Here is a 26946-nt window from a genome sequence, read left to right as displayed (position 1 = left end):
AGGTTAGTGAAAATAAAGATGATTTGCAATCTGTATCTTCAAGTACTTCCAAATTTACCTTTCAGATAAACTGTCCTAATTTTTAGACTAATGAACCGTTTTAAAAGCCCACTGGGTCATCTTACAAATGCATTCTCACAAAGCTTAAAAACAAGCCTTTTTTTTGTAATTCATGAACATTTTGACGATATGAGGTATTTACTGGACAGTGACGAAGAAAAGCTTTCGCCCCTCTTCTTTTTTCACCCTCTCAGGAGGTTTCAAACAAAGCGCTGTGCTGAATATAAATCTTAGGGTAATGAGACATTATTATGTGCTCTACCATGATTGCATATGGATCTTGATGGGTGTAATCTGTAGTTAGAGAACTCAAGAAATTACACCACATCTCATCAATAGGGACAGAGTCAGAGGCGAATGCTTTGGATAGTGGAGAAAATAGGAATATAGGCGAAAAACCCTTGGGAAATACCTCTCTAAAATGAATAAATACACTGTTACATATTAGATTAAGATTATTAAAATTAATGAAAATATTGAAGTCAGCACATGAGAAGTCCGGACATTTGGGTTCAGCTTTACTATTGTAAAAGTTTCAGCCACAAATACGTATTACTATATAATATAACATATTATTTTGAAATTTGAACATCTGCAATTGCATGACAACGGAGCAAACTCTACTGAAGATACTGGTAACGTGGGAAAGAGACCCTAAATTGTCACTTTAAAGCTTCACCAGTCAAGTAACAATGGCTTAAAGTAAAGTAAATGTGTAATGTGAAAGTGGCTTGCCTGTAGTGACAAACTACAGAGATTATCACCAGACTCTGCTGTTCCCCTCAGCTCTACAGAGCATTTTAGCATCTCTCAGATCATTGTTTTGGTTTTACAACCCCTAACTTTATGGTTTGGGTTCACTCACATCACTTTAATCAACCTAATTTCTGTTGTTTTCAGCAGGAGAGGTCTGATAACCATATAATAATAATTTGAATGACAGAATTGCAAACAGACAAAAACAGTAAACTGATGAATTTGTTCTGTTTCCTTATTGTTTCATTCCTTGATTCACAGTCAGCGTTAGGTCAAGTTTACTGCTGTGAAGTCATTTGCTCTCTGAGAAACAGGTAAGTTTAATATCTTCTGTTTCAGTGAATTCATCAAAAAGGGTGATGAGCAAATTGTGCACGCTTATCCTCATTGAGCAGCATTTCTTGTGTACCAGGTCTGGCTGAGCATTGGAGAGGAGGCAGATATTTTGAAGTTTAATCAATAACAGTAGTAGTAGGATCAAATGAGTATTGCATCGCAGATGGGGAAGGGTTTCTGTCTGTGAAATCCACATTTTGCCGCTAGGGCAGAAAGCTTCTTTTATCCTGAAAAGCTGCTCAGAAATCAAAGTGGCTCTTTCTCTTGTTGATGCAATATGGCAATACGTGTTCAGGGGCTTCCACAGGAAACCAAATCCAGAAGGATAAATGAAACACATCAAAAGGAGACAGTAATCAGCCGGTGAAGCACACTTGAAAAACTTTGGCTTTGTGTGTAATCATTTGGGAAAACTCAACTCCTAATACCTTAGTCCTGTCTCATCACGAAACCATTAATTGAAGAATTTTACACCCCACGTCATTATGCAAAGGGAAGTAAAAATGCAAAAATTAATGTATTTTCTCGACCTCATCTACTGGGGGTTACATAACAAACACGTACTCCCCTCTTCTGGAACTCAAATAAAACATGTTTCAAGTGCCGGAGGAAGAGTAGCGCTTTGTATTTGTGTGCAAACTGACCTTTGGCCCTGCGTTACTAGGGTAAACACTGTAACTGTCTTTTTTCCTCCACTGGAGCTCTAATATGAGGAAAGATGCGGTTCACTCTTTATTCACTGCCAGTTCAAGGTTGACGTAGAACCTCAGTGAAGTTGGATCAAACATTTTACAAACAAACATGGTTATCTCACAAAGTCAAGCCTGTTCAATCCTGGCTTTGTCTCTCAAGCAACACCTGACAATGATGGGTCTCTAAGCAACGGGTGTTAGCGCGTGGAGGCAGGGAAAAGAAACAGCACCCACTTAATTGTGTGCTGGTTGAAAACTGTCTCCTATCTGTTTTGGAGAAGGGGGGGAGGTGGTTAGAGAGCAGTAGCTCGTGATTTCTGTCCACAGGGGTGTATTCTTTATTTAGAGCTAGATTTTCTTTTCATTTTGGACTCCCACTGATGCCACATTTTGTGTTGTTGTATGGACGAGTAGTAGAGTCATGTTGTAAGGCAGTGGGCAAATAGTGAATTGATACAATAGAGAAAATGCATATATGAGAAAGGTGCAAATTATGAGCCCAGAGCTGAAAGGAAATTACAAAATGACACTCTCCTCTTCTGTCAAACACTTCTAATTCTGTCAAAACATGCTAATGGAAAACAAGTAATTGTTATTTGAAAGTCTGCAAAATGCATCTCTACAATAGTGCTCATATATGTCCATGTTATTTAAGACATTGCAATTCTGTGCTGCTGGCAGGTTAACAATCACCAAGAAGGTTGCTGTTAAGTGTCCTTCTTACTTCCTGTCTCTTCAACATCTGATAGGACTCTGCATGTGTGCATTGCAGTGGTGGTTCTGGCAGGAGTTGCTAGGGAACATCTTATGGCAGCACGGATGGAAATTTAAACATTTTCAGGAAGATGTGCATGTGATATTGTGACATAGGCTACTTACTTTTAATTTTCCTACAAGTAACTTGTGAACTTAGAGAAAATGTAAAAAAAAATGTTTTTTATATATTTCTAAGATTAATAACGGCTGATGTTTTACTGGACACAACTTGAGGGGTTATTAGTGATGCATTTGACCTGAAATGTGCCAAAAATAACGAAATCAATATAAAGCGTTAAAGGTGTAGGCCTTTTTGTTAAATGCATTTCCTACCGACTGAGGTGCACATAGTTAGAGCCTTTCTGCTGGCTGGATACTGTCACATCTGTTGGCTCAGCCTCTGATGTCACTGACTGAGCAGTGCGGGCTTCTAGTGCGCAACTTCGGGGACGCAGCGGTGGCACAGACAGTGAATTTTCTGCTCGTCCACAACTACCCAGAAACCTTTTGTTTCTGCCATATTTCTAGTGTCCTGATTTTTTTTATTATTTTAATCTGTGGCTGAGCGTCCAATAAGAAAGTCCTTATATGTGTTGCTGTATTTGAATTAACTTTTCAGGAGCAGAAAACCAGGTACGGTGGTGTTACACTTGTGTAATGATGTCCTTGAGCGCGGGCTGTGACGCTCTATTTTCTTTTGGAGCCATAATCTTTACTTACAGACGAAATTTGCTGTTCCTGTTTTTTTTTTTTCTAGCAGTCGTCGGAATTTCAGCTGTCTTGACCGACAGCTATCCAAGTTTAACGGTCCGTTTACGCCCCGCAGCAGCCCGGACGGTGCAGGCAGCGTTCAGCACCATGGAAAGCAGCGTGGTGCACATTTACAAAGAGGACAGGTGTCCCACGGGACAACCGGGGGAGTGCATCCCAAACTTCACCTGGCAACCCGTCTTATCGGACATCTTCAACTACACACCCAACGGCACCTGGGACGCAGAACCCGAGCCCATGTCGCCCATCATCCCCATTATAGTCGCGGTGTACTCGGTGGTGTTTGTGGTGGGCTTGGCCGGCAATTGTTTGGTGATGTATGTCATCATTAGGTGAGTTTTCAGCTTTGCCATTCATTCAAATGGAATACCTGCATGTGGCTCATAAAGCAATAGGAAATTCAGTGCGTATTAATTTTTTAACAAGTCCATAGCAGTCAAATTGCTGTAGGCAGGTGTTTGCTCAGCTACTGTCATGAATGTAGGCTATTGAGTTTGGGATTACTTGCAAACCTCAGGGCCGTAGATGGGAATAATGCTTGATAAGATAGAAAGGGAACTCGTAAGCATAGCCTAATTACATTTATTTATCCCCTATATTTCTTGAGTATCATTGTTGGTGCCCCTATATTGTGTTTCCTGCGCATGTGCACTTGTTTAACGGTGTTTTTTATTGGAAAACTGGCATCCAGCATCCTGAGCTATTTTTTTTATTCAGCACTGACTGCAATTTAACAATGTTTGCAGTGATTGTAGGCTAATGTCAATATTTCCGTTCAAAGCTCATCTGTTCCATGTCGTGTAGGCTCTTATTCGGTTTAAAGCCTCATGAAGGTCTTTTCAGTGAAAGTGTGAGATCAGCCATAACAGAGTATATTTTAAAGCCGTGAATTAGGCAAGAGATGATACTATTTTCCTCCCATTGGTTCCATGTGTGTGTATATAGAGTATTTTGGCTGCTAAATCTGTTTATTCAAGAAAAGAGTTGAGCACCATGGTAAATAATCCTTATATCAAAGGGTGATTTCATTACCCTTGTTCCTCTCTAAAAGGATTTAAACAACAACAAAAAAAGTGACAAATGACAATCAAATCCATTCAAGCTGATCATGTGTCCTCCTTTTCCCCCCGCATTAGATACACCAAAATGAAAACAGCCACCAACATCTACATCTTTAACCTTGCTGTGGCTGATGCTCTGGTCACCACAACAATGCCCTTTCAGAGCGCCGACTACTTGCTCAGCTCCTGGCCATTTGGCAAGGTGGCGTGCAAAGTCTTCATCTCCATCGATTATTACAATATGTTCACCAGCATCTTCACTTTGACCATGATGAGCGTGGACCGCTACGTGGCCGTGTGCCACCCCATCAAGGCCCTGGATTTCCGCACACCCGTCAAGGCCAAGATCATCAATGTGATCATCTGGGTGCTGTCGTCCGCCGCTGGGATCCCTGCCATGATACTTGGCAGCACAAAGACAAATAACGGTACCTTGACCAAGCATACATTCGCACTCTTACTGCTCTGGTGTGACTCCAGCTTTGTTGTTTGACAGGGTTTTAGTCTTTCGGCTCATATTTGTCTGTTTTATTCCATCTATGTGTCTGCTTTGGAGAAAAAAGCTGCTGCTAAGAGACTCTTAAGGCAATTTCAAACTTGAAGCCTCGCTGCATTACAACATCCTTATCTTGAATTATCTCAATTGGCTGCGAGAAGCATCCTTCAAATTATATGAATAGAATGTTCTATAGGTTTGATAAGAGCCAGCTACTTGACTAGATGAAGCTATTACAGTCATAATCGGTCCTCCTAGGTTGAGAATAGACTTTGACAGATGTATTTTTTTCTTTCAGTGTAAGTCTAATAGATATGAATGTTCACAATGAGCCTTCATTCAACAAGCACTTTACCCAGAGCTATGAATTTGGTTCTGCCCTTTACCTCCGTGACAACCTTACTGCATCACATACAATTTCCAATGTAACTTATGTGGAGTAGGTTCAACACTTTGGTTCAGACCAGAGGATGAATGCTACCAACTTTGGTGACTCTTCCTCTAGCACCACTACGAGGTTGACTTTTATGGTTGTTTATCAATCTCGGAACCCATGGGCTATTGTCTGACAACTATTTAGCCTCTACGGGGAACGGCCAATGTTTCTGGGGCTTTTGAGTTGTCCTAATTAGTAAATGCTAACTCACCTACATGGTGAACATGGTAAACATTATACATATTAGTTAGCATTATCATTGTGAACACAGAAGCCTTCATTGTTTAGCCAACATCAGATATTTAGCTCAAAGCACAGACGGACAGCCTCACAGAGCTGCCAGCATGGATGTAGATGTTTTGTTGGTTTTCTCCTAAATTAAATATGAATTTCTGTGTTAACAGGGACTACTGAGTGCGCCCTACAGTTCCCGGAACCCTACATGTACTGGGACACCCTGATGAAGATCTGTGTCTTTATCTTTGGCTTTGTGGCACCTGTCATCATCATCACAGTTTGCTACACACTGATGGTCATGCGGCTGAAGAGCGTGCGCCTGCTGTCGGGCTCACGCGAGAAGGACCGCAACCTCCGCCGGATCACTCGTCTGGTGCTGGTGGTGGTCGCCGTCTTTGTGGTGTGCTGGACGCCCATCCACATCTTTATCTTAGTCAAGGCTCTGTCAGCCAACGTGCCCGAGACCACTGCCGTCATGGCTGCTTACTTCTTCTGTGTGGCGCTGGGCTACACCAACAGCAGCCTCAACCCTATCCTCTATGCCTTCCTGGATGAGAACTTCAAGAGGTGCTTCAGGGACTTTTGCTGCCCCGGTGCAAAAGGACACGGAGACTGTCAGGGGGTGAGCCGGGTGAGGAGCACACTGCGGGACCACTCGTGTCCCACAGAGGCCCGGGGAGATATGAGGCAAGCCAGGCCCGTATGACTAGCCATGGACATGTCCTCCATGCCTTATCAGGGCTGGGAGGACTCCAATGACCTGGGATTGACTCAAATCACAACTGCAATCTGAGGGAGAGGCTAAAGAGAGGGATAGTTGTTACTTAGTTATCCATAATGTTGGTCAGAGAATCGTAAAAAAACAAAAAACAAACAAAAAAAAAGTTCACTTCACACGTTTTTCTTATTGTCAGCGAATCCCATGGAAATACCAAAACCAGAAGAATTGATCCAACTAACTGGTATTTCCTGTGTAGCAAAAACCTGATAAATGCCTTCACCTCACTGTCCATAAACTATTCAACCAGCCCCTGGATGACATTATGATGAACATATACACTGTATTTTAGTTTGAGTTAATCCCACATACACCATAACCTGGAAATGCTCACTGTACCATCAATGTGTATCAATTGGCCGCTGAAAGTAGATCCTAACAAGTACACAATTTACTTTTGTTAGAGTAATATTTGTGAAAATCTACAGTGCTGCTGTATGAAAATTACTTAAAATTAAATAAAAATGAAACAATATATTACACGTTTTTAGTGACAATGAATGGCTATCAGCTTGAGGCTGACAGGGTAGAGAAGTCAGAAAGTAGTGAGAGACAGACAAACATATTGTTGTCCTTTCTGTGGGATTTGTTGACATTAAGACAAATATAGAATGACAGACCTATACATTAAAATTAAGTATAGATTAAAAGCCTATGAGACAGTTATTGACTGGAAGTGCAAAGATGCCTCTGGGATCACAGCCCAGCTACATGCTAAATCACTGCATAGTATTTCAGAATGTATAAAATTTCTTCTTAGGATATTGAGGCTAGTTGTGTTAAAAAGCTGAAATGTAACTCAAAGAAAGTACTTCTTTTTTTACATTATTTCTCACACTGTTGATATATCAACAATGAGAAGTTGATGAGAGATTCCCATACAAGACAAAGTATTTTATTATGTAGATTATTGACTCTTTGTTTACCTACCTTATCAACTGTCCTAAATGCTTTCACATAAAATACATTAATATAGTTCTCACATGCATAGAAATATCAACTGGTATTTTGTGCACAGAATGAAAACAAGTATGTGTCCCTGATTATTTTGGGAACAAACTGCATTACAAACATTGTTTGAAACTGTGTTTAGTGTGAATTGTAGTTTGGTGCTTTGCTGTATCGTAAATTTTGTGAAAAGTCACTTTGGAAGTAAACCCATGTAGAATATTTAATACCTCTCAGGGATCATCCTGTGTAATTCACCACAAGAAGACACTGAATGAAAGTGTTTTCTCCTTGACAAAATGGTTGTATTTGACTTCAGTGTCAAAACAGCGGCTACTGTTCTAGCCTAACTTTGTTCTTTAAGACACACACCTCCACACCTTGAAACATCTCCAGCTGTGATCATCGAGGAGATGTTGAATATTGTACATAGTTCTGTCAACCTGGCATGTTCTCACCTTGTCTGAAATACTAGTACGTGTTTAAACTGGGCAGAGGGCTCCAAGGCAACAGCCGACATGACAATAACATATTGTATCTACAACAGGGCTTTTGGGGTTTTTTGCAATTTGATGTTTATACAGTAAACCTCTGCTCAACATGTTATCCTTTCAGCTTGATAACTATGATGTTTTGAGTTGAGTTTTTTCCTTTGCAAAAAAAATCATGTGACTAGCTTTATAGGAGTCACCAGATCAACCAGAATTATTCAAATTAAAGGCTTGTGAGGGTATTTCGTAATGTAGAGCTAATGATTAATATATATCTGTCAAAATCTGATTTTGATACAGCAGTTATAGCAGAAAGTGTGTTTTGTGCCTTGTTTTGTGTGCCTTATCTTGGGTCTCTGAACTTAGCTATTCTCGTTAATCAAAAGATTAGCAATTAGTCATTTTTTGTGATTATCTTCTTTTTTTTTCCTTTAAGAGTATGAAACTATATTCTGGTATTAGCTTACTGCTTAAAGCTATTGTAGCATTATCTCTAAGGAAGCATTATCTCTAAGTCCCACCGTTAGCTTGGTTACAATATGTGTTACTTAATTGTTCCTAATACTGTGACTTATTCGATAGACACGGTTGTATTCAAATGATAGGCCGAATTCAGTCCAGGTTTGAGCATCATATGTATAAAGTGCTGCTGCATTGTAAATTCATTGTATCTGTTGAATATTTTGCTGTATCTTTCAGCTTTGAATGTCAAAACATGCTTCACACATGCACAACTAAGTCACAATAAAGGTGTAAAATGTGAGATTGCTTGGTTTTAAGAGAACAGCAGGTAAAAAGGGTTATGATTCTGTCCTTAATTATATCTAAGTGGGTTCAATGAATAAAAATATGAAATAACATTACAAAACAGCCATGAGATCATAACCCACCTCCCCAATGATACATTTTTCCCCCAATCCTGTATTAACTCTATTCAAGCCAGACACAAAGTTAGTGTTTCCATGGTGAGCACGCACTGACTGAAAAGCAGAGTTTCAAGGCTTGTTGTACTAATTATGAGGCATATTGTGTTGTTGGCCTTGCACAGGAATTTGCAATGACTGCAAATTCAGCTGCTGTGTGAGGAGTTTAAAGATATGTTTCTGCTACTGTGCCTCACTAGTTTTGGATTTAACAATTTTATTGCACAACTTGCCATATAGAGGGCCAGTACCACATTTGTTGAGAAGTTCTGCACGCAGTTTAAAATCGAATAAATCAAATGAGCAGTTATCCACACTATCACGCTATAAGATTAAGTACTTCTGAATAGTTTCTGCTACACCCAAATGGCAGAAAAAATCAAAGTTATTGCTAGTTAAACAGTTAAACAGTTACTGTTAGACTTGGAAGACAATGACAAATCATGTCTTTTGTATTTTAGTTTGGAGGACTTGTTTAGTAGGAGTAGGTTTAGTAGGTCGCTAATGCAGTGAGAAACAGGTGATCCCTCACAGGCCTCCAAACTGCAACCACTACCAATTGTGAACACATAACCAATGGAGAATTGGACTCCGGAGTCAATGATGCAATTTTAGACAATGATTTAATTTAAATTTTTATCTTTTATTAAAAAGAGTTTTTTTTTTCCTACCGTTGGCATTTGTCGAAGTCTTGAGAAAGATGCAGCAGTCTATACAGTAGAGCAGCTGACAGGCCTAATGGTGCACGTGGATTTTCAGAGGTTTGAGAGGTAGTCCTTGTGTGCATTGATTGAAGCTATCAGCCATAATGACCAAAATTACTGGATTTTTCCCCCTAGTCTCTGTCTCTCATGTTGGGCATTGGTAAGCCATTACATGAAGCCAGGTTCAGTAACAGGCTTTTGTGTCTAATAAGGCTCTAATAGGCTTCATTGTTCAAAGGAAAACTGTCACTCATCACTTGCTGCATAGAAGCACATACAGACAACAGTGGTGGGGTGAAAATGTAACATGAATATGCTATGCATTATGTGTATTAGTAATGTGTCCTAATAAGTGTATCAATATTAACTGGTACTTAATACGTACAACTTTTTAGTGACACACCCATTATAATGGGTTTGTGAGTAGTAACTGATGGCATTATTCATGTTTAATAAATTGTTTGGATCTGTTAAAAGACATTAATAAGAACAAGTTTGGAGTTGCCAGGTTGTGAAAAATCTCTTTGGCTGGTGTTGATACTTTTCCATCTGGCAATCATGAAGCAAATGTGTTTTTCACTTTCTGATAAGCCATCATGTCTGCAGTTAATAAGATATTAATAAATAGATTTTGGTCCAGATTCTCTGCAGACGTTTCCCTGAAGGTAAGTGGTCTGAACGGTCATCCTGATGAATTAAAAAGATAAAAGAGACAAAGCACGTGTCATGCAGGAGGTGGATAAACGCCAGCCAGCCTGCCAACCCAAAAGTAGTATTTATTTATTCTCATCAATGGCACAGATCAGGGCCTTAGCCAGGAGTTTAGAAATACCAAGCTCATATTTTATTCCTCCAAGTGTAACCACACCTAACCCCCCCACCCCACCCCCCAAAAATTTAAATTTTTTTATTTATTTAATTAATTCATTTATTGTGCATTTATTTTAGTTTTGTACAGTTTTTTTCGAGTGCTATTTTCCACGCTACAGAGATGTGAATTTTGTTTGTTGTTTATTAGCTTGCAGCACACAAATACAATCCCAGACACAATACTAAGGAAAACACCTAAGTCATCAGTGGCATCTATGATCCTGTTTATAACTGATCTGTAAAGCATTAGGTTTATTAACCCTGGGTTAAAGACATGAACTACAACTCATAAATGGTGCCTTATTATAAATTGGTACCTATTAATATGCATCTGTGGAGAGTTATATTGCACGTTGAAAATTATACTTTATCATTAGTCAGTATTAATCTGCATGTAAGGAGTCAGGAAAGTCAAAAACATGATTATAAGTCCTATGTAATGCCATCATATCTGCACTGTGGAGGTGTATAACAAAGGCTGGAGATGATCAGGACAATAGGGTTTCACTGAAGCTGCAGTCTTTTTTATCGCCACACGGGGCATGCGCGTGTGAAACCCAAACCCCTCATTGGTCGCGTGTGAAACCCAAACCACTCATTGGTCACAACTGTTTACGACAGCCAATGGGAACCTTTTGCGTCCGAACCGTTGCTTCCGGGTGTCTTCTAGGAAGAAATCCTTTTTGCATTTGATGGGTATTTTTTGTATTTTCTAAGGAAAGCTAAACGCTACGAGCCCATAACACGTTTAGAAAATGAACAGAATATTCGGACGCGGAAAGCCGAAAGCGCCTCCTCCTAATCTGTCGGACTGTATCGGCAGTGTGAGTACTTTCAGGCTGAGATGTATTGTTGTTTATGTCTGGTTATGTGACATAACGGTACCGTTACAAGGCTAGCATGGTCTCAAAAGGGCAGTCAAACCAGCAAACCGTGCTAGCTAGCTAACAATTTACAGTTATCAAGCACTTTTAAATCCTAACAACACGCATACCGCCTCTGGTTTTTCTTTCCTCCTGACTTAAAGTGCGAAAAAGAGATGTATGTGTCAACCACAACCGTCAGTTCTCTGATAGGGGTTTAATGCCCCTCCAGCTATCTTTCCTTTTGTTAATACTCATACAGCACACACAGGAAGGGCATTTGAGCACTTTGAGGCTGGAAACCATTAATGTTGCCTCTAATTGATCTCCTCCTCACTCAGGTGGATGCCAGGTCTGAGTCCATAGAAAAGAAGATTGGCAGGCTAGATGCTGAACTTGTGAAGTACAAGGATCAGATGAAAAAGATGAGAGATGGGCCCTCGAAGGTAACACACAACACGTCAACCGTCGGGATGATGATGGTTACAAGTTTGATTTGCAAAAAGTTTTTTTATTCCTTTTTGTAAATGCAGAACATGGTGAAACAGAAGGCGATGAGAGTCCTGAAGCAAAAGAGAATGTGAGTCCTACACTGTATAAGTTTTTAACAGAGATGCAGAATATGAGTCTGACATGGCATGGCTGACGCTATTGACCAATTTTAGCTTATCACAGGTATATATAATAATATAAAAAAGCACTGTATCAAGACATTCCTGCATAGAAATGCCAGATCTGTTAATGGTGTAGTTATTTAGAAACTGTGACGCCATTACATAGATTGTCAGTAAAAGAGAACTTAGATTTCAATTGTAAAATGTCACACTTGATTAACAATTAAATATTGGCAGATAAATCATATTTTTAACAGTAAAATATAAACCCATGTCAGCCTCAACAATCCAGTATTTGTATGGCTTTAATTAGAACTGGGCTTTTATTATGTGATTATTTGCACAATGCAAGTGTTTTGAAACCAACAGTATTTTTGTTTTGTCACAGGTATGAAGGTCAAAGAGAGCAGCTGGCTCAGCAGTCTTTTAACATGGAGCAGGCAAATTACACAATCCAGACATTAAAGGACACCAAAACAACAGTAAGAACCACACGACTTGCTAAGAACAGTGTGGGTTAGTTTTAGGTGGTCAATCTTCTAGTCATGCTAAACATGTATGACTACATTCTTGTATATATTTATATATCTAAGAAGAGATTTTTTTGTGAATTAATGTTTTGATTTGCTCTGCCATTTAATCAACAAGCAAAACAAATTAATACCTAGATGCAGCTGAGACTGAGTCAAGTCTGTAAATCTGAATGTAATACAGCTCTCCAGACTCAGATCTGATCCCTATCGGCATGCATCTTTACCAGCAAAGACACAATTTTTGCAAGACAGATTATTTCGCCAGTCGTTTTTCCAAGTGATTAAATATACCATGTGCAATTTATTTTCTGTTCCCAGGTGGAGGCCATGAAGATTGGTGCAAAGGAAATGAAAAGGGCTTACAAGGACGTCAAACTTGATCAGATTGACGTATGTTTTTATAAACCACTACACTACATGTCAAGATATGCACAGCAGCGAGTGGGGATTCTGCCCAGATAATGTTAAAATGTATTATTTTGCCCTTCTCGTCCCACTCGTGTAAATAATTTATTATTTTTATTATGTATTTTTTCTTTAATTCCAATTTATGAATAACACAAAGCACATTCTTGCATATATGCTTAAATGTGGCTTGATGAGCAAATGTACCAACTTCATTTACAGTGTCCTGCACCCTTAAACGATTATTTTCTTCTTCTTCATACCCGAAGTAAGAAAAACTGGTTAATTTGCATTGTACATGACAGTCTAGTGTGGATCGTAAGTTAAATGTAATATTGTAGTTTTATATCAGATACCGGATATCGAACATTAAACGCGATCATTTGTATTTGAATTTTCAGGATTTACAAGACCAGCTGGAGGACATGATGGAGGACGCCAACGAGGTACAAGAGGCCCTGAGCCGCAGCTACGGCACTCCAGAGATAGATGAGGATGATCTTGAAGCAGGTATACCTGACCATCTGTGACATATTTCATTTACATTTATTTTCTGAGCAGATACCTTAATCTGTACAACAACATTTAAAGAAGTTTTAAGAAGCAAATTTAGAGCTCTCACCACGGCTGTAAAATTACTTACACACCTACTCATATGTTTCTTGAATTTCCCAGGATAGCTCAAAGATATTCTTCCTTCCTGTGAACCTGCTGTGGCTTTTAATCGGTCTGGTGATAAACTTTATTCACCAGTAATTGATTAGCACTGAACCAAATACCTGGCAACACTGTCTCACATGATGGAATACATTATAGATACAACAGCTGTGTCTTCTAAATCTGGTCACTAGTAGGCTGTATTGTTTGATTTGGAGGAGCTTTTGAAATGGGATAAGCGTTCCTATGGAGTATGGTAAAGAATAGAATTTGACGTTAGTCATTTCTAGGGGCCAGACAAAGAGCAATTCTTAGATCCTACATGAATTGGCCTAAAAAAAGCTCTAGCACCTCATCCATAAAAGGGAAACCGGTACCCATGGTACTTGGCTGGGCACAGCCTGAAAGATCTACATGGAGCCGTCGCACTGTGGGCCCACCACCTACAGGGATAGGCTTTCGGTCTAGAATAAATGCGGACTTCACAGGATTACGCCCCTGACTTGGAACACAATTTGTGTAACCAAACTTGAAGATATGATGGAGTAACAGGTAGAGACACATTTCTTTGCTATTGTTTAAAAAAGCATTGTGCAAGACAAATCAAAGAACCGATAACATCATCATCGTGTCTAGAGTCAGACATAAGCACATTGTTTTGGTGTTTAAAAGCTGCCCACGACATTATGATGCTGAATGTTTAAACCACAGACGACAAACAACCCTTTTTTACCTTTCCTTTTACACCCTGATGTCGTACCCACTCCCACTTTTAATTAAGTAGCAATTATTTTACAGAAGGTACTGCTACTTCATCCCTGTTGCATTGAAAACAGTGAAAATATTTGATATTAAACAATCACGTGCAATTTTGACACAAAGTATAAAGTGCTTTAATAATCAATCTAATTACACAAAATATATATTACCGTAAAACTTAATTTAAAAGCCAAATCCTAATTACACGCCAGTCCCTTTTACTGGCCTGGTGTGGCTACACATTTTGACAAATAAACGCAGGTCGCAGTTAGACACCTGCTCTGGTTTTATAGACGTGTTTTGGATGTATAAAACCTCTTTAAGCGCACCGGGTCACCTGCTTAAGTTATAGTTGTAAGCTGCTTAGATAGCACATACAAATATAAATGTTTAAACTTTTGTGAATATTGACACGCTACACATCATAATATCAGTTAGAGTCTCTACAATATAATCGTTCAGTTCATTTTATGCAAACAATGAGCACCAACTTATTAAATATAACATGGGTGGCATAGTGGTCCAGTGGATAGCACTGTGGCCTCACAGCAAGAAGGTCGTGGGCTTAAACCCTGGTCTCCCCGTGCCTGCGTGGGTTTCCTCTGGGTGCTCCGGTTTCCCCCACCATCAAAAACATGTTGGGCTTCTAGACAGACACTGACATGAGATCTGGAGTTGGTCCCCGGGCGCTGCACAGTGGCTGCCCACTGCTCCCTTGAGGGATGGTTTAAATGCAGAGGATGAATATCACTATGTGACAAATAATTTACATTTATTCAGCTTTACGGTCGGTCTCTGTCTCTCAGGAGTTAAATGAATGATATATTTTATAATTGATATATTATCCGATAGCCTAATTTATATACAAGTTATATTCACGCTAGTTGAAATAAACAATAAAATAGTAGCCTATTTCCCATCATTGATGAGCGAGGGTTTTGTGAAAAATGAATTCAAGGCTTGTCCCATATAGACGCCTGTCTCAAACAGAGGCAGGGTGAGTTCACTGATTGAAGCAACTAATAGCCTGGGCTATTCATTGAAGTTTTACAGTATATGTATATATTATACGTGTGTAACTGCGGTTTCAGAGCTGGATGCACTGGGTGATGAGCTGCTGCTGGATGATGACAGCTCCTACCTGGACGAGGCCGCTGCTGCCCCGTCTATCCCTGAGGGAATCCCCAGTGACAGCAAGACTAACAAGGTAACAGTCTTCCGAGCACAGTGAACACTATCACTGACGTTCTACTCGAGGCACGGGTTGGAGAATTACGGTGCTGAAAATACGTGGAATTTAAATCAGAAAAGGCAAGGTGGCAACATGCTGTTGACTGTGATTGCAATTTTAAACTAATCTGTTTATCATACCCTTAGCATTGTCATTATTACTGCCACCAATGTGAAGTAAATGTTTTTGTAGTGAATGTGTGAAACTATTAGTGTCGTCTTTGAAGCTGTTTACATGCGGCTCTGATACCTCTGACTGAATTCACACTGTTTAACATGAATTAACTGAAAGAAAAATAACACTTGAAATATAAGTGTGTGTGTGTGTGTGTGTGTGTGTGTGTGTTAAGAGGTCTGTTTGTGAGTGCAGTCATTAAAGTGTTTCCATAATATACTTCTTTTGTTTTCAGGATGGTGTTTTGGTGGATGAGTTCGGCCTGCCACAGATTCCTGCCACATAAACAAGGAATGGATTAAAACAACTGCACTTCAACCGAAAACACTTTTATATGTAGAGTAACATTTATACATGCAAAACCATTTTACCTGAGAACACTACTATCTTAAGGCTGTCCTGGTGTTGGGTTGTGCTAGCATGTGGCCTTGTAACATACTGAACCTTTTTTAAAAACACTATTCCCCTTTTCTCCTTTTCATAGTAATAACACTCATCAGTCTGGTTCATCATTTGCCAGTATTACTCAGAAATAATTTATTTATATTATTATTTTTCGTCTAGATTTGTGTGTTTAGAGGTTACTATTGAGTTGGAGTTCCCTAAAGTGGAGATGATTCCCACAGAGCCTGTTCAAATATCTGCAGGTTTAACATGCAAAATAAATAATGTGTTTTAATTTAACCTTGAATTATTGACTTATTGATTACTCAATTCTCATTCTTCCTCTTTTTTTGTGGGTTTTTATTTCTTCCTCATGTTAGTTTTGATTCTTTGCTCTTTGGTACCTGAGCTGTGGATTAAACTGTACTCACAGACGTTTACGCTGCCAGCCAAGAGAACACAGAAGTATGCACTTTATTAGGAGATGGACCACTATCGGCTCTTTGTAGTTGATTATTTTTCGTCAAGGCTCAACTAGGACCAGGTTATCTGGCATGGTGGCACTGAGGAAAAACTGAGATGTGGGTTCCTGTTAAGCCTAACACAAATTTCTCCAAAGAATTTTGCCCAGAGCCCCAGAAACCAAGCTGTAACTTTTCCAACGAAGGTTAAAATCAAGGGCACGCTGTAACTTCTGTAACCAAGCCACTTGTTTCAGTTCAATTCATTGTTGTATAAAAGTAATTGGGAATCTATCATTGATGACCCTATCATACCCTGTGTTTTCCTGCCTTGAAAACATGTACAGGTCATGCATTCATGCAATTTTGGAACGCTCAAATATCTGTATATAACAAATTTGCATTATCCTTTTCATGTCTGTGAATTCGGACTGGTTTTCACTAGGGCATTTTAGGTTAGACACATCACAAATAGTGAATTTGTCCTCTGTTCAGAAAACTTCTCAAAATGACTGTACAACAGGAAACCTCTTGAAAGGAAAATAAATAAAATCCACCTACCTCTAATGCAATATATCTCTTTCGTTTAATCATTACAAAAACTGAAGTGTAAAAAAACAAACTGGATGTGGTTTCTACATGAGCTATGTGCCGGCCTGTTTCTTGGCTGGCAGCATGAATAACTATTGGATGGATTGACATTTGGTAAAGCTCCTCAAGGTCCCCAAAGGATGAATTCTGGAGAGTTTGGTGGTCTTTTGCCCATTACTGGATTATGACCACATTCCTGTCAGCCTCAGCTGTACTTTGTGTTTAGTGTTTATTAGCGAACCTTCTGAACATCAAGCATTGTCATAGTGAGCATGTTAGCCTAGCGAAGTTAGCAGCTAGCATGCCCGAGGACTCTTATTTACTTTCTGTCTTCACCACACAATGCCAAAATTTGTGGCATGAGTAGGCTATCATACAATACCACTACAGTAGACAGGAATCAGTACCCCAATGTTTTCATTTCAACACATTTTTATTATCTTAAGTCACAAAAACAAATAAGCAGAGTAAACACAGTAAATTAAAAAATGGATTTCAGAATGTTGTTTCTGCTTGTAGCGAATCCCTGAGTATAACAGTCATACTGCCGGGGAAACTGGCCTGCTTGGCTCATCTTGAAGGCAGTCCATCTTGCATATTGCTCCTCTGCTTTGAGCCTGCGCTTCTCATTCTTCATCTCTCTGTGGTACCGGTATTTATCAACCCAGTGTCCAACCTTCAGCAGGGTCTCAGTGAATTTGGGTGTTTCTGTTTTTTCTAAAGCAAAAAGAAGATAAACATTTAATTAGTTCTATGAATGAATTGAATTCCTGCTTTAGCTAACAGCTTGCTTTAGAAATGTGTGATTTTTGTGATTGAAAAAGTGAGCTGGTGGTGATATAAATATGAAACAAACCTTTAGGCTTGGGGCCTGGTTTTGCAGCAAAGAGGAGATAGGTGGAGTTTTTTGAGTGGAACTTCTCTTTGAAGGGCTCACTGTCAGGCTTTTGCTCTCCAACCCAGTTGTTGTGCAGAGTTTTCTTTTTAACCTTCAGGTCAGAGGTCAGGAACTCTCGATCAGTTTTGTCTCCCACCTTTGGCAGGTAGCAGAGCTCAGCCTCGTCTTGCCTCGGCTCTTTTTTCAGAGCACTTGAAGTACACCTGGACCATTTGACCAGCTCCTCCTCCACCATCATCACCTTTTTCCACCGAAGCCTTTCTTTCTGAAGTAAGTCTTGTTTTGTTTTCTCCAGGGCCTTTTGTTCATTTGCCTTCCTCTCCTCCTCCTCTCTCTTTTTGGCCTTGTGCCTCATCCTCTCCTCCTGATTTTCTTCTGTCTGTCTCCGCAGACTTTGTCTACCATTTTCTCTCTCCTCTCTTTCCCTCTTGAACTTCTCCATAGTCTCCTGAGCAAGTCTTTGTCTGCGCTCCATCTCCATTGCTCTCAGCTCTACGTACATCTGTCTTCTGACCTCCTCCTTTCTCTCCTCTGGGGTCAGCGTCATTTTGCTTTTCAGAAGCGCCATTTCAGTAAGGAAGGAACTGTTTTGCCTTTCCTCCATCTTTGCTTGCTCTTTCTCTGCTTTTGTAGGTGAGTTTGAACTGATGTTTTCATTTAAGCAGGTTTGTTTTAAACGATGCCACCAGACAGGAGAGTTCGCTGTCATGTGATGTCATGGAATTCTTTTTGTGACATCAAAATTAACATTCTAAACTTGGAACATTCTAACTGAACAGAACAAAAACGTCCATATAAGGCAACATGCTGCATAACTACTGTGTATATGCTGCATAACCACTGTGTATACTTCAGCCATGTTTTCAGCACTGCTTGCAGCAGCATGGTGTTAGGGGTGACAATGCTGGTCTATAGTTGCTAGTGGGTGCATCACTTTGGTGCAGAATGAAATATATCAACAACAATTGGTTGGATTGCCAAGAAACTTTGTACTGACATTGAAGTTCCCGGGAGACTCACGTTTTTCATTGCCCTCTCTACTGGTTTTCTCCCGGGGTCACTAGTCTCCCTATTTCCCGTATGTATCACGGTATTTGACACACAACTCTCTCTTACTCTTTCTGGTATTGTACAGCCTAAGCGTATGTGCGTACTTTGTGTTTAGTGCTAATTAGGAAATGTTACCATGCTAACACACTAAACCTAGATCAAAAACTTTTTTCCAACCCCTACCACTATTTAAAAGCTCAGTAATACTTCACCTAAAAATGCCTAAATGTTTCCTTACTGCCAATAGATCTGGTGAGAAAATATTGATTTATTTTCTTTGTTGGCCAAAAGTACTCAAATAGCCTATAAATGTATTGACTAAAATGTACTAGAAATCTGCCAGCTGTACAGTGTAAATTCCCCCTGGATTACTAAAACTCTAAATTGTCAGAATAATGGCTGAAGCCTAAAGTGTCCTCAGTGAACACATTGTTGCTGTTTGTGTATTATATTGTCGACTGACAAATGTATTACTGATTTGCAATAGTCACAAGAACCACTTTCAATCGGAGATTCTTTTAAAAGTCCGACTCTGGTGGGACTCGAACCCACAACCTTTGAATCACTTCTCATGTGTTTAACTAGAAGTCCAATGCGCTATCCATTGCGCCACAGAGCCAGGTACATGCTGAAAGGGTATGTTACGCGAACAGGAACTTCTTATTTTCATATTAACACGGTCTGATTTTAAAATAAACTTGAGACACGTATGCGGATAGGAAATCTATATGAGGAGTTAGGTGTTAAAAACAAGAAAAAGGAAAAAACTCACGCTGTTTTTTTAATACGATAAATATGCACTTAGGTTATGTTTCAGTACTTGTACTCATACTCATGTTATGTCGATGGTATGATCCGTTTATGAGTGTGCTTAGTTTGTTTGTATGTACTGTTGCGTTAACAAATAATAAATAAATAAAGTTCAAAATATCAATGCTAGAAAACTGTTTCCTGTTTTCCCCGGAAGTAGTTAGCAATCAGCTACAGTTAGCTGTGTGGTTCATGTTGTGATTAAAGGACGCTAAAAAACAAAATGTCAGAGCATCCGATTACAGTGACAGTTGCATACGGTAATACGATTTTGCATGCTCTTACACGATTATTACCAGATAACAAATATGTAATTTCACAAACCATCGACCATCGCATTGGAGGTGATATAGGAAATGTTAGTGAATGTAGCTAAGCATAGCTAGCTCTTAGTTCTGTTGAGTATATTTTTATGTCTCTTTAAAATCCTGAATAAATTATTGCCCTCGGATGAATATTACAGTCCGATTTCACTTATTAATTGTTTTTTTTTTGTAAATCTGACTGAATAGTTATTTCACAGCGGCATATTTATCAAGAAAATGTCTAGTTTAATTGGCTCACGTTTGCTTTAAATTGAAGGTTACAAGGTTGTTTATTTGTCATTAAACAGCTCAAGGCTGCACAACGAAATTAAATCTGTAGTTCCTTCATGCTACACATACAACATATGTGTAGGCCTGTATGAAAATTTGGTAACATATAAAAATTTTTAAAAACAATAGATATTTATATACATATGTACAGACACGTATACACCCAGAACATTCACCAGTGCATTTTTGAATTTGCATCTTGCCGAAGTCTTGCGCTCACAGCTCACAACATGGACTTCTGCCGAGTGCTTGAACCGGGATGTTGATCGGACAGGTCTCTATAACGATGTGGGCACAACAGTCTCTGGTTTCCGTTGTTTGGTCAACATGAGTCCCATTTTGTCAAGACCGGATCTTTAGCAGGAGAATTAAGTCCAAGCTGGACCAGCATGGCTCCTCTCCTGGCTCTCTTTCTCTCCTCTGAACGATCAACGTGGTCCGCGGCGCCTGGGCCGGTTGTTTGGGCCAGGTGGATCGTGGTTTGCCGCTCTTTAATCCAAAAAACCCCGTCTTCATCTTCCATTGACTGTACTTATGTCAGAGGTAGCACATGTTTAGGCAGTAAAGCTGGAAAAAACAGATAAAAGTTTGAAGGAGCTACCAGCTGCTGCTTCTAAAATGTAGTAGTCATCTATATATCCAAGTAATCCACATCATTCAAAGGTTAAACAAAGTCATCTCTCACTGTTTAGAAAGTAATTCCCACAGGAAAGTGCTTATGCTGATATTGACTTTTTTTTCTCCCGCTCCAGGATCTACTAAACACAGCATCACATTAACTGGCCAGGGTGATGGCAAGGGCCCCACTGTCAAAGACCTGTCAGATGCTCTCAATCAAGCTACTGGAGTTCCACAAACCTCACAGAAACTCATCTTCAAAGGTAATCAGTAGGTCTGTTTTTTCTTTCACAGCAAGGTGAGCTTGAATATTGTATCATCTGCATCCAGCTCTAACCTTGCCCTATCCGTCCTGGCATTTTAGGGAAATCTCTGAAGGATGTGGAGGAGAGTCTGTCCAGTTATGGAGTAAAAGAAGGCTGCAAACTCATGTTGATTGGAAAGCGGGTAAGGCCTTTACATTGGGATGTCTCTCACGGGGTGACTGTGTATGTAATTAAACCCTGACAATAATGTACAAACAGAACAGTCCTGAGGAAGAGGCTGAACTGAAGAAGCTGAAAGACATCGAGAAATCTGTGGAACAGACGGCTAAAAAGCTTGAGAAGGTAGACGGGGAGTTGACTGGACTCAAGAATGTAAGCAATCAGTTATGGTTTTTAAGATGCAATTTGGGTCTGCTCTGTTCTCCACTATATTTGTGTTGAAATTTTATTATCACGCATTTTTGTCCACAGGGGTTCCTGGCCAAAGACCTCCAGGCAGAGGCGTTGGGTAAACTAGACCACAGAGTGAAAATAGCAGCTGAACAGTTCATGAAGATCCTGGAGCAAATCGATGCTTTGGTGATCTATTTTGGTTCAAGTGTTTTAATCTCATGTGCATGTTTTTAAATTATTTTTCATATTTCACATATAACGAACCCCAAACTGTCTCTTCTTTTAACAGTCTCTCCCAGACAATTTCAATGACTGCAGACTGAAGAAAAAGGGACTTGTAAAGACAGTGCAGGTAAACCCTTTTTCAGTATCACCAAAAATGTTTTCATTGAAAATCACTGAGAATGCTGACTAATAATATTAAGTATGATCATTCTCTGTCAATAGGATTTCCTGGCCCAGTGTGACAAGATGGAGGCTTGTATATCAGACCACCTATCAAAGATCCAGTCGAAAAATCTTGCTCTGGCGGACTAGAGCTAAAAGGTCTACCATATCATGTGATATACATTGCTCTGTGAGCAACTGCAAAGTGTACAGGCGGCTTCAAGTGTGGAGCAGCTCCTTGTCTATTTATTGTTGGTGTGATATGTATGAAAGAGCACTCGTCACAGAGAACCCTGTGAACAGAAGGAGGCTGGTTATTGGCGCTGACGCTGGGTACATCTGGGATACGTTCTCCTTGAGATATTGGAACCACAGTCACTCTGAGAAAAGGAACAGATGTGCTTTAAATTGTGACAAATTAAATAGATCCCCTTATAGCATCTAAAACTAGTGCTGAATAGAACTGCCACGGCCATCAAATTATCCACAATGTCGGAAAGCTGTTAAGATTCTCTAGTTCATCAAAATGTACAATAACAGAACAGAAATCATTCTCATTGTGATGTGCCACGTGTCGAGTGCCCCTTATCTCAGTTTGTATGCACATGGCCAAAAGTATGTGGACACCCAAACATTAATAAAAAGGATTTTCGCTGGATTTTAGGACCTGGTTGCAGGGCTCATCAGTAACATCAGGCACTGATGCTGGGCGATAAGGCTCATACTCAGTGCGCCACTTTATTTCTGTAGTATTGGATAGGGTTGAGGACCTGGCTCACCAAATTGGGAAAACCATTTCTTCACTGTCGTAACAGGAAAGGGTCCTCTGCCACTGTTTAATATACAGTTGCATAATGTACAGTTGCTGGATAAATTAGTTGATATTAATCAGAAACTATTTTGATAATCATTTAATGGTTTGCCTTGTACAAAAATCCTAAAGATTCTCGCTTGCTGCTTTTCTTCACCATATGTAATAGTAAACTGAATTTTGGGTGGTCACTATCGTCTGACATTTCATCCACCAAAGGATTAATAAAATTAATTGAGATAATAATTGTTAGTTGCAAAACTAGTCCACACAATAAAAGATAGCTCAAGAAGCACACAATGCTGTACGCATAATTTTGGCCATATAGTGTATGTGTGCATTATTCTACATTGAGAGTCAGCACCAGCCAGCACCTTTTGTTAAATCCATTAGTGTGAACTGTTGAATTGGTATTGTTTAAACATCACTAAGACTGGCACATATCTGTTCTTTTTGTTTGTTTTAAAATAAAATCTTATTGAAAAGTGAATAGAGCATCGGTGATTCATCTCAACACAAATTCATCTCAAAACTTTAATTTCCTAAACAAATTATATATAAATGAATTAGTCAAACCAAACCAGCCACAATAATATACTCCTTGTTTATTTCCGGCTTTATCCATGAAGGTCTTTCTCATACATCTTCACTAGCTTATACAGACCCTTTAGTGGTGTTTTCACAGATGTGCAAATGAGCTTTGAGAGTAAAGGCTGTTGGAGCGGGGGGAGGCGGGTCCAGAGGTATGGTCCAACAAGCAGCTTAAACAAATGACCTTCAGTGAGCTATACCACAGTGAAGCTTGTCATGAGCCAAATAACAGTATATAGCTGTACTAAGTGGAAACCCATTAAATATACACACGATTTACAGAATAAGCCTTGTCCAGAGCTGCTTCTGTTTCTAATCATCTTTGTCCTTTGCGCCGTGCTTCAGTATGCGCGTGAATGCTACATAGTTGAAGTTGCCTTTCTTGTCGATGGGCGCCTCTCGGAAGAGCTCGTCCACTTCTTCATCTGTAAACCTGTCGCCCATCGTAGTGAGCAGCTCCCGCAGGTACTCCTCCTGGATCACACCTGTTGGAGAAGACATTTTTTATTTCCAATTGAAAAGGAGGAAAACGACCCCCATGCACACCAGGTTTCTGCTATTATCAATAAAACAAGCACACCAAATTAACTTAAATTACTAGTGTATTAACAGGAAACGGATTGCCAAACAATTTAAATAACAGATCAAACATTTAAGTCATTATTCAAGTAAAGACTTCAGTTTGCTGACTCTGTAATTGACATAAAACTTAAATTTCTTTCTTTGACGTCACCTTGTGACTAAATGGATGTTTCCCATCTAAACACCCCCCAACACATTCATTTTTTATAATCTTTCCCAATTTTATATTTTTAAGAAAATGATTCACTCGTAATTAAAGAAAATTTCAGCATAAACCATACTGGAAAGATCTATTAATTAAGGACTTAAAAAAATGTATGCATTAATTGAAACGGTTGAATGCTCAAAGTCAACCAAATGAATGCATTCACATTTTTAAGTCCTTAATTCACAAACGGAAATTAGTTAAAGCTGCAATTAGATCTTTCCAGTACACTTTTAATAAAACGCAAACATGCCCTGACAGCTTTGGGTCCGGAGACATTGAGAAATAGCGCTGCAAGATACAGATCACAGTATACAAAGCTCACACATGTATAGAAAGCTTGAACTCACCGGTGCCCTCCTCGTCAAAGCAGGCAAAAGCGTTACGGATCACATCCTCGGGATCTGTGCCATTCAGCTTCTCCCCGAACATGGTCAGAAACATGGTAAAGTTGATTGGGCCTGGCGCTTCATTCATCATTGCCTCCAGGTACTCATCAGTGGGGTTCTTTCCTGGGAAATGTTCACAGTAATGAGGATTTATTACACTCAAGCTCACTCACTACCCATGCTGAGAGCATGTTGGCTTTACAAAAACGGGTGTTGATATGTTTCTGCCTAGTTTCATCTCTAATCTTTGTTAAATTACTACTCATTTGTTACTTGAACAAACAGCATTTAGTACTGTTTTGAGAACAGGACATTTACTTGTAATATTTTATGTCTTAACTAACTGTTAAGTTTTACCTAATGAGGCCAGCATGTCATGAAGGTCTTCTTTGTCAATAAAACCATCCCGGTTTTGGTCGATCATGTTAAAGGCCTCCTTGAACTCCTGGATTTGAGACTGGTCAAACATAGCAAATACATTGGAGGTGGCGCGCTGGGGACGCTTCTTGGTGTTCTTTCCCTTGGCCCTTTTGCTCGACATGTTGGTACTTGGTAGGTCCCCCCTCCTGTAGAACCAGATGATATGAAGGCTGTCAACTACAGCTTGACAATATGATCTAAAGTCTATATCACTAGTGTCAAATTTATCTTGATAATAAATGTTTAAGTGCTACAGATGTCTGTTCTTTATTTTTCTGGCTTATACATTTGTGTGGATTGATTACAGTAACGTTTTGACCATGTTCAAATAAGGCTTCATTAATCCAGGCTGGGATTATGTAAGCAAAACAATCCTGTTAATCTTAGATGAACTTGTCTTAAAGTGCAGTTAGAGCAGCAACGATTATTCGATTCATTATCAACTATTAAAATAACTGCCAAATATTTTATTAATCAGTCAAAATTCTCTGATTTCATCTTCTTATGCGAATATTTTCTTGTTTCTTTACTCCTTTATGTCATTAAACTGGATATCTTTCGGTTGTGGACAAAACAAGACATTTGAGAACGACATCTTGGTTTTTGGGGAAACACTGACATTTTTCACCATTCCTTGTCATTTTTTAGACCAAGAAAAGTATTGACATAATAAACGACAATGAAAGGAGTCGTTAGTTGCAGCCCTAGTATCAGTGAGCTTTTGTTTTGAAATAGAAACGCAAGGAGAATGGAAGACAGAAACAAACAAATGACCAAATTTGTAGCAAACTGAGGTCAGTCATTATTAATCTTACTTATATACTGTGATTTACCTATAATTTCTTAAAGTCACTCAGATTGACTGTTTCAACCATGTGTGTTTTGTGCTCCCCATTAAAATATCTTTCCTGGTTAAATTTATCTTCAGTCAATTGAAAGTTGAAATGATTTCACATATGGGGGTTTCGCCTATTTATTATTTAAAGTTTTCATCATCATCATCACTCTAATTTTGAATGTGGCTGCGCTTTTGAACATAGTGACCTGTTTTCTTCAATCAGGGCAAGATTTATTTATTATTTATATAACATTTCAAATGGAGGCAATTTAAAGTTTTTAATATAGGGAAAGAAAATCACAGCAGGGGTTACAATTAGCAATAAAAACCATCAAGCCAACTCAGGTATCCACCTACCAGGAACAGGCCCCAGTTTAAGATATGGACCTCTGTACTGGACTTTTATTTGACAAATGTATAAATATAAAGCTGTTCTGAATTTACTTATATGGAAATCTGGCTGTTTACTTTTTGATAACTGCGAGGAGAGTCAATTTAATTTGGTAAGAGAACCACATTGTTGACATTTCGATTAAATTAGTTTTACTTTCCAGCTTACTGTTAACTGTCATTCGGTTTGCACAGAAAATGATGATAGCGTTAGCCTGCCACACATTAGCTGACAACAAGAAATGGAACAAACGTAAGTGGCCCTGAAATATTTATGGTTCTGAGAAAGTCATTACCTATACTGAGGTTGTAACCACATGGTTGTTACATATTTTGGCCGCCCAGCGTCCTCCACATATGCCAGGTAGTTTCACTTATGAGCTAACGTTAGTCCAGTGTTGACCTATTTGATAAATAACTTGACTGACCAGATTAGCTTGCGCGAGCTAACCAATATCAGGTCTCAGGACAAAACATTACCTTTATGTGCACAAGATTTAGAGGCAATAAAAACAACACAGCAAATTAAATACCCACCTTAGACAATACAAGCGTTATTACCAGATGTCTGCTGATTCCACAGGCTGATGAAGAGGAACCATCAATGTTTTATTTTCTCGTTCCCAAACTGACCAATCACAGCCGGGCAGGAAGCAGCCTGGAAGATTCCATGTTGTCTTCATATGGACCAGTGTGTTTATTTTACATCTGACCA

At 39.3% G+C, this 26946-nt stretch overlaps 5 protein-coding genes and 1 non-coding gene across 7 annotated transcripts; 3 read left to right on the top strand and 3 right to left on the bottom strand.

Annotated features, from left to right (window-relative positions):
- Positions 1 to 3035: 3035 nt before the first annotated feature.
- On the top strand, positions 3036 to 8563 carry oprk1 (opioid receptor, kappa 1). Its single transcript, XM_038717689.1, has 3 exons — positions 3036 to 3703; positions 4508 to 4860; positions 5769 to 8563. The coding sequence occupies exons 1-3, from the start codon at positions 3258 to 3260 to the stop codon at positions 6305 to 6307; spliced, it is 1338 nt and encodes a 445-aa protein (XP_038573617.1). The 5' UTR covers positions 3036 to 3257; the 3' UTR covers positions 6308 to 8563.
- A 2392-nt stretch (positions 8564 to 10955) lies between these two features.
- On the top strand, positions 10956 to 16235 carry chmp5a (charged multivesicular body protein 5a). Its single transcript, XM_038717688.1, has 8 exons — positions 10956 to 11139; positions 11520 to 11624; positions 11712 to 11758; positions 12181 to 12274; positions 12644 to 12715; positions 13132 to 13240; positions 15238 to 15353; positions 15787 to 16235. The coding sequence occupies exons 1-8, from the start codon at positions 11071 to 11073 to the stop codon at positions 15835 to 15837; spliced, it is 663 nt and encodes a 220-aa protein (XP_038573616.1). The 5' UTR covers positions 10956 to 11070; the 3' UTR covers positions 15838 to 16235.
- Positions 16236 to 17407: 1172 nt separating this feature from the next.
- LOC119901912 (reticulocyte-binding protein 2 homolog a-like) lies at positions 17408 to 18650 on the bottom strand. Its single transcript, XM_038717687.1, has 2 exons — positions 17844 to 18650; positions 17408 to 17704 (listed from the first exon to the last, which is right to left on the bottom strand). Exons 1-2 carry the CDS (start codon positions 18592 to 18594, stop codon positions 17469 to 17471), a joined length of 987 nt encoding a protein of 328 aa, XP_038573615.1. The 5' UTR covers positions 18595 to 18650; the 3' UTR covers positions 17408 to 17468.
- An 812-nt stretch (positions 18651 to 19462) lies between these two features.
- On the bottom strand, positions 19463 to 19554 carry trnar-ucu. Its single transcript is given in 2 exon segments — positions 19463 to 19498; positions 19518 to 19554. It is a non-coding gene; the product is annotated as a tRNA-Arg (tRNA).
- Positions 19555 to 19894: 340 nt separating this feature from the next.
- bag1 (BCL2 associated athanogene 1) lies at positions 19895 to 23306 on the top strand. Its single transcript, XM_038717684.1, has 7 exons — positions 19895 to 20005; positions 21094 to 21222; positions 21324 to 21406; positions 21484 to 21597; positions 21697 to 21804; positions 21908 to 21970; positions 22066 to 23306. The coding sequence occupies exons 1-7, from the start codon at positions 19969 to 19971 to the stop codon at positions 22153 to 22155; spliced, it is 624 nt and encodes a 207-aa protein (XP_038573612.1). The 5' UTR covers positions 19895 to 19968; the 3' UTR covers positions 22156 to 23306.
- Positions 23307 to 23401: 95 nt separating this feature from the next.
- Positions 23402 to 26921, bottom strand: myl12.2 (myosin, light chain 12, genome duplicate 2). 2 transcript variants are annotated; one of them, XM_038717685.1, is made up of 4 exons: positions 26769 to 26921; positions 24941 to 25149; positions 24545 to 24706; positions 23720 to 23892 (listed from the first exon to the last, which is right to left on the bottom strand). In XM_038717685.1, the coding sequence occupies exons 2-4, from the start codon at positions 25122 to 25124 to the stop codon at positions 23720 to 23722; spliced, it is 519 nt and encodes a 172-aa protein (XP_038573613.1). In that variant the 5' UTR covers positions 25125 to 25149; positions 26769 to 26921. The 2 variants fall into 2 exon arrangements, with proteins under 2 accessions (XP_038573614.1, XP_038573613.1); XM_038717686.1 differs by lacking the exon at positions 26769 to 26921 and having other exon boundaries at positions 23402 to 23892; positions 24941 to 25124.
- Between the last annotated feature and the right edge of the window lie 25 nt (positions 26922 to 26946).

This window comes from Micropterus salmoides, unplaced genomic scaffold, assembly GCF_014851395.1.
Source record: "Micropterus salmoides isolate LMB-PRFRI ecotype aquatic unplaced genomic scaffold, ASM1485139v1 Ms_hic_scaffold_14, whole genome shotgun sequence".
NCBI classification, from domain to species: Eukaryota; Metazoa; Chordata; class Actinopteri; order Centrarchiformes; family Centrarchidae; genus Micropterus; species Micropterus salmoides.
Note: the sequence above shows the minus strand (reverse complement) of the source record. Positions and strands in the feature narration are given on the sequence as shown.

Coding starts and splice junctions, on each gene's coding strand:
- oprk1 (XM_038717689.1), top strand. CDS start 3,258: ATGATGTCCTTGAGCGCGGGCTGTGACGCTCTATTTTCTTTTGGAGCC. Junction 3,704..4,507: donor GTGATGTATGTCATCATTAG/GTGAGTTTTCAG, acceptor CCCCCGCATTAG/ATACACCAAAATGAAAACAG. Junction 4,861..5,768: donor CAGCACAAAGACAAATAACG/GTACCTTGACCA, acceptor CTGTGTTAACAG/GGACTACTGAGTGCGCCCTA.
- chmp5a (XM_038717688.1), top strand. CDS start 11,071: ATGAACAGAATATTCGGACGCGGAAAGCCGAAAGCGCCTCCTCCTAAT. Junction 11,140..11,519: donor TGTCGGACTGTATCGGCAGT/GTGAGTACTTTC, acceptor CTCCTCACTCAG/GTGGATGCCAGGTCTGAGTC. Junction 15,354..15,786: donor GTGACAGCAAGACTAACAAG/GTAACAGTCTTC, acceptor TTTTGTTTTCAG/GATGGTGTTTTGGTGGATGA.
- LOC119901912 (XM_038717687.1), bottom strand. CDS start 18,594: ATGACAGCGAACTCTCCTGTCTGGTGGCATCGTTTAAAACAAACCTGC. Junction 17,705..17,843: donor ACCAGGCCCCAAGCCTAAAG/GTTTGTTTCATA, acceptor TTTTTGCTTTAG/AAAAAACAGAAACACCCAAA.
- bag1 (XM_038717684.1), top strand. CDS start 19,969: ATGTCAGAGCATCCGATTACAGTGACAGTTGCATACG. Junction 21,223..21,323: donor ACAGAAACTCATCTTCAAAG/GTAATCAGTAGG, acceptor CTGGCATTTTAG/GGAAATCTCTGAAGGATGTG. Junction 21,805..21,907: donor TGGAGCAAATCGATGCTTTG/GTGATCTATTTT, acceptor TTCTTTTAACAG/TCTCTCCCAGACAATTTCAA.
- myl12.2 (XM_038717685.1), bottom strand. CDS start 25,124: ATGTCGAGCAAAAGGGCCAAGGGAAAGAACACCAAGAAGCGTCCCCAG. Junction 24,707..24,940: donor TGACATGCTGGCCTCATTAG/GTAAAACTTAAC, acceptor AACATTTCCCAG/GAAAGAACCCCACTGATGAG. Junction 23,893..24,544: donor CTTTGACGAGGAGGGCACCG/GTGAGTTCAAGC, acceptor CTTCTCCAACAG/GTGTGATCCAGGAGGAGTAC.